The sequence below is a fragment of the Lipotes vexillifer genome, unplaced genomic scaffold, assembly GCF_000442215.2.
Source record: "Lipotes vexillifer unplaced genomic scaffold, Lipotes_vexillifer_v1.1 scaffold988, whole genome shotgun sequence".
NCBI lineage: Eukaryota > Metazoa > Chordata > Mammalia > Artiodactyla > Lipotidae > Lipotes > Lipotes vexillifer.
Genome location: NW_006797916.1, coordinates 1,797,087 through 1,803,044, shown reverse-complemented (window position 1 = coordinate 1,803,044; position 5,958 = coordinate 1,797,087). Strand labels below are relative to the sequence as shown.

General features: G+C 49.2%; 1 protein-coding gene across 1 annotated transcript in view; it reads right to left on the bottom strand.

Moving 5' to 3' along the window:
- Positions 1–5,958, bottom strand: part of SNED1 (sushi, nidogen and EGF like domains 1) — an 89,750-nt gene that overhangs the window by 29,446 nt on the left and 54,346 nt on the right. The window contains exons 14-17 of the mRNA XM_007469967.1: positions 5,643–5,759; positions 5,317–5,433; positions 5,019–5,132; positions 4,594–4,767 (exon numbers count right to left, since the gene is read on the bottom strand). Of these exons, the coding sequence (XP_007470029.1) occupies positions 4,594–4,767; positions 5,019–5,132; positions 5,317–5,433; positions 5,643–5,759 (522 nt within the window). The remainder of the gene's footprint in view (positions 1–4,593; positions 4,768–5,018; positions 5,133–5,316; positions 5,434–5,642; positions 5,760–5,958) is intronic.

Below are 5,958 nucleotides of genomic sequence, written 5' to 3'. Positions count from 1 at the left end.
TTTCCCTACCCCAAGGCCAAAAAGATATTTACCTACGTTTTCTATACAAAATCATATACTTAAAAAAAACCCATTTAAGTCCTTAATCCATCTGGAATTAATTGTCGTGTGTGGTGAGAAGTGGGGAACAGTGTAATACTTTCCCGAGTACATAACCATTTTATTCCAGTTGTCATGAAGATTTTCTCACATGCTTTCTTTCAGAAGTTTATAGTTTTATCTTTTACATTTATGCCTATAATTCATTTCACACATATAAAAATTATCATTTTTGATGCTATTGTACATAATATTGTTTCACTTCATTTTCCAAGTCTTCACAGCTAGAATATGAAAATAGAATTGGTTCTGTGTATTGACCCTGTATCCTGTGATCTAGCTGAATTCACTTATTAGTTCTATAGCTTCTTTTGTATAATCTCTTAGAATTTTCTATGTGCACGATCGTGTCATCTTTACTTCTTCCTGCCCAATAGACATGGCTTTTTTCCCCTTTCTTGTCTATGGCACTGTCTGACCTCCAAGACAACGTTGGAAGGAACTGGTGAACGGGACACCTTTGCCTTATTACTGACTATAGCAGGAAGTCTTTCACCATTAAGTATTTTGTTAGCTGTTGACCTTTTCATGGATGCCCTTTATCAGGTTGAAGAACTTTTTTTCTACTCAGTTTATTAAGAGTTTTTAAAATAATATTTGAACTTTGTCAAATGATTTTTCTGCATCTATTGAGATGATCATATGGTTTCCTCCTTTATCTCCTAATATGGTGAATTACGTTGATTGATTTTCAAATGTTAAACCAACCTGTGCTCTTGAGATGGATCCCTCTTGGTCAGGTTGTATTATCCTTTTGATGTAGTACTGGGTTTGATTTCAGTAACATTTTATGAAGATTTTTGTGCTTTGCTCATGAGGAATATTAGTCTGTAATTTCATTTTTGTAATGTCTCTGGTTTTGGTATAAAGGCAATAGTGGTCTCATAAAATGAGTTGAGCAGTGTTCCTTCCTCCTACCTTTTCTGAAAGAGCTCCGTATATAGTATTATTCCTTTCTTAAATGTTTGATAGAACTTGGTGAGGCAGTCTGGTCTTGCCAGTTTCTTTGCAGGAGAGGTTTTAAATTACAACTTAAATTTATTTCATAGCTATGGGGCCATTCACATTTTCTGTTTATTCTTGTGTCACTTGTGGTTATTTGTGTCTTTCAAGGTAGTATTCGTCATTTTCTCTAAGTTGTGAGATATACTGGCCTCAAGTTGCTCACACCGTCTCCCTGCCCTTTAAATGCTGGTACGATCTTTACCGACGTGTCTCCTCTTTCATTCCGATATTGCTAATTTTTCTTTTCTTTGTTTTCCTCGATGAGTCTATAGCTAGAGGTTTATTATTTTTACTGACCTTTTCAAGGAATCAGCTTTTGGTTTCATTGGTTTTCTCTGCATGTGTTTTTTTATAATTATATTTTATAATTGTTTGTTATTGATAAATAAAAATGCAATGAATTTTGTTATAATACCTATATCTACTAAACATGTTACATTTCCTATCACTTTTAGAAGTTTTCCTGTAGATTAAAGACAACAATATCAGCTGCAAATACTGACATTTTTACTTCCTCCTTTAGCATTTTCATGACTTTAATTTCTTTTTCTTACTTTATTGCATGGCCTAGTACTGCCAGTGTAATTATTGATTAGACTTGGTGATAATGGGCATCCTTGTCTTGTTCTGAATTTTTTTTTTTTTTTTTTTGCGGTATGCGGGCCTCTCACTGTTGCGGCCTCTCCCGTTGCGGAGCACAGGCTCCGGACAAGCAGGCTCAGCGGCCATGGCTCACGGGCCCAGCTGCTCTGCGGCACGTGGGATCTTCCCGGACCGGGGCACGAACCCGCTCTCCCTACATCGGCAGGCGGACTCTCAACTGCTGCGCCAGCAGGGAAGCCCTTGTTCTGAATTTTAAGGGGAATGTTGGTCTACTTAGGATAATGTGTATTCTGGGTTTGAGGAGAGGTATAGTAAAACTGCCTCAGAAGCTAATTTCCTTCCTCCTGTTGCTAGCTCAGCATGTCTGCGTCAGTTCAACAGAAGAACAGCTTTTGAATTCCAGATCCTCCCCTGTATAACAAGGGTCAGGAACGCATTGTTCCACAGCTCCCTTGATGTAGTCTGTACCCCTCCTTCTATAAATATGTGGAGTGTAACTGTTGTGCTTCAGATGGTGTGTCCAGCCTACCTACGCCTGGCCTAAGCACACCTCTCTGGGGTAATGAACACATGGGGGCTATGGGGGCTCTGCTATTTCTCTCTTCTAAGCGTTCCTTCCAATAAGACTCTATATTAGTTTACACCACATGGTACTAGAAGGGTGTGTGCATCATGTTATTTTTATCTGGATGAGGAAGTGCTTTTTTATTCCTTACTTGGTAAGAATTTGTTTCATGAATAGGTATGAATTCTATCAAATGATTATTATGCATTCTTTGAGATTCTTACATGATTTTTCTCCTTCAGTTGGTTTACTGTAGATTTTTCTAACGTCAAACTATTTTCGCAAGAACCCAACTTGATAATGGTGTATATAGTCTTTATAGACTGTCAAATTTCTGCATCTGTGTTCATATGATAATGGACGCCTAATTTTACTTTCTCCAACTGTCCATATCTAGTGTTGGTTTAAGGTTATCCTGGCCTCACAGAGTGGGTTGGCACATACTCTTTTCTACTCCCTGGAAGAGCCTGTATCACGCTGCAACAATCTGTTTCTCGGCAGTTTGTTGGAATTTACCCATAGCATTGTTTGGGCCTGGTGTTCCCTTGTGAGAAAACTTCTTTGCAACCTCAGCTCTCTGATAGGTTAAAAGGTATGATCTTATGGGTTCTCGGTGTTTCCTTGATGTTACAGTGAGACTGATGGTATTTTCTAACTGTCTACCTCCTAACAGAATGGATCACCTCAGTATGTTAAAAATACCATTTTATTATCTCACTCCTGATGTCCGCTGTTGAGAAGTCCGGTGCTGATCTGATTCTTGTCCCTTTGTGGATTCTTGTTCCTTTTTTCTCTCTGGATGTTTGAAAGATTTTTTTTTTCTGTTTTTCTCTGATTTTCTTAACTCTTATTATAATGTGTCTAATGTTTCCCTTTTCTCCTGTTTGATGTCCTGCAGGCCCTTTCAGCCTCTGGTCATTCACCAGTGATTCTGGGAATTACCCCACAGTTGCTCCAACATTTCCTCCTCATTCTTGGATTCCTGTCATCTCCACGTCAGCAGTTCTACCCTCCTCAGTGCCTACGTTTTCTTTTGATTTATGAGCGTTTCCCTGCTTCTTTCTCGCACGGCCCTGCACACCGATCTGTCCACTCATTCACTTAAGTCTTCGTCTGTAGCCACTCGTAAGTTGTGTCTGTTACTTCAACTATTACAGTTTTTCAATCTTCTTATTTCTGCTTCCTTTTAAAAGATTATATATTGATCCATTTTTTTTATGGCCAGTGCCATGTTTCCTTTTGTATGTCATGTCGGTCATGCTTATTTTATATTCTTATTTATCTTCTATACTTCTATCCCCAATAGTATATGTTGTCTGGACTTTACTGTTGTTTCGGAGGTGGCCGTACTTGTTGGGTGTCCTGATATCCTGGCTTATGAGCGCACGTTCCCTGGTGGTACCCACTCATCTGACGGCATGTTGAGAAGTGGCACTGGGACAGGGGTGGCCTCCTAGACAGTAACCACCAGCCCTGGGGGGCTTGGAAGGACAGGAGTGAAGGAAGATGCTTGAGGCCAGGTGGTCTCCACCTGTTTTCTGGAACTCTTCCCCTGACAGGGCCGCCCAGGTCCGACAGGGCCGCCCAGGTCCGACTGGGCCTTGCAGGGCATTTGGGAGACAGAAATGTGTTATGTGCCCCTCCCATCTCTGGATGCTGTCAATGTCCCTAAGCTACTTTGTTTAAAAACCTTTCTTTCATGAAAAATGTGTTACCATCACACAGATTTTCTGATGAACAGAGTCTGGGATGCTTTGGCTTAATGCCACATGCCTGCGGTGGTGTCCGCGACGCCCCTGTCTCCAGGGGCGTGGGTTGGGGGGCCTCGCCTGCAGGCCGTGCACCCTGGCGCACTGTAGGGCCCTGGAGGCAACGCTGCCTAGAGCAACAGGCCTCAAAGGGCTATGGGGGCTCGTGGGGGCCTTGTTCAAATGCAGGGTCTGATTCCACAGGTCTGGGTGGGGCTGGGAGCAGGAGGTGAGTCCTGAACCCTGATCTGCCTCTTCAGGGCTCTGCCTTTGGGCTACCTCTTGGCCTCGGCGGCTTCCTCTGCAGAGTGGGCATGTGGGCACTGGACCCTGTGCTCTGGGATGCTCTGAGGACAGGGAAGCCCTTAGACAAGGCTACAGAGTGGAGCTGGCACTGGTCATCACCACCATCACCACAGGGTTTTGGCCTCACTCTGCACAGAGGATACCAAAGGGGAGGCGCAGGCCAGGGTCAGAACTGCAGCCCCTGTGCTCTTCCACTCGGCCCAGGGCGGGGAGAGCTTGGCCCCGCGCACCCACCCACCCACCCACCCCAGAGGGCCCCCAGGTCACCGTGGCATTGGGGAGGCTCGCTCCAGACGCCCTGTGGCTGGCAGACGCGGATGTGGCTGGAGGTGCTCGGGCTGTAGCCTCGGTCACACGAGTAGAGGGCCACCGCGCCCAGCCGGGTGCCGTTGAACTGCAGGGTGGCGTGTGTCACCTCCTCGGGCGGGCCGCAGTCCACCTCTGTAAGGACACAGCAGCCCTGTCCTGCCCCGTGGGGTGCCTGCTGGCCCCTCCTGCTCTGCCCTCGGCTCCGCCGGGCTGCACGGCCCGGGGCCCTCGCTCCCCACACAGCCCATCCCAGGGTGAAAGCGCCGTGCATTCCAGAATGGGCTTCTCAGAGGTCTCCTTTCCTTCTTTCCCATCCCTCCCCTCGGCCCCCTGCTGAGCCTTGCTCTGCCCTTCAGGGAGCGGAGGACCCCCGGCCCTCTCACCTGCCTGGCACCGGCGTCCTGTGTACCCTGCTTGACAGTGGCAGGAGAAGTCTGTCCCCAGGGCCTCGCAGGTACCCCCATTCATGCACGGGCTCCGGAAGCAGGGGGAGGGGGCTGCAAGGGCACAGGGAGTCCCTGTCGCCCACCACCGAGTCCTCCCTGAAGGCCTCGGGGCTGCAGGGGAGCGTCTCGTCTCTCAGCCCAGCTCCACCTCCCGTGCCTCTGTGGTCGGGCCGTCCCTGCCCACCGGGCCTGTCCTCTTGTCTCGCCCTGGCCCGCTGGCCTCCGCGCCCCTTACCTATCTCGCAGTGCCGTCCCGAGAAGCCTGGGGGACAGTCACACTTGTATTTGCCGATGTAGTGGAAGCAGGTGCCGCCGTTGTGACAGGGGCCAGAGGCGCACGAGTCTGGCTTCCCTGGAAGCAGGAGGCACCCATCGGGCGAGGTCGGGGGTCACGCGTCCACCACCCCTGCCCCTTCCCTGATCCCTCGACATCCCAGAGCTGGGGCCTTGGCGGGGATGCTCCCGACAAGCAGACGCATGGTGGCAGGGTCGGGGGTCCTGGCTCGGGGCCTGGCTCCTCCCCACTCTCTACAGGCTGACCCCCACCGGCCGGGGCCGCACCGATCTCGCAGTGCCTTCCGGTGAAACGGTAGGGGCAGTCGCAGCGGTACTCGCCGCCCGCTTCCTTGCACGTGCCGCCGTTCCTGCAGGGCCCCGAGCTGCACAGGCGCGGCCGGGCTGCGAGGAGGGACAGACAGGGAGAGGCGGGTAAACCAGGGCCGGCTTCCCAGCCCCGCAGTGCCCATGACGCCCCGCTCGAGCCTTCTCCGTCCTCAGGCACCGCTGGGCCCCATGCACCCAGGCCTGCCTCTCGGCTGAGCCCGAGGCCCAGCTGCAGCCGGGGCCGAGCCAGCCACGTGCAGCCCCTCAGCCTCGG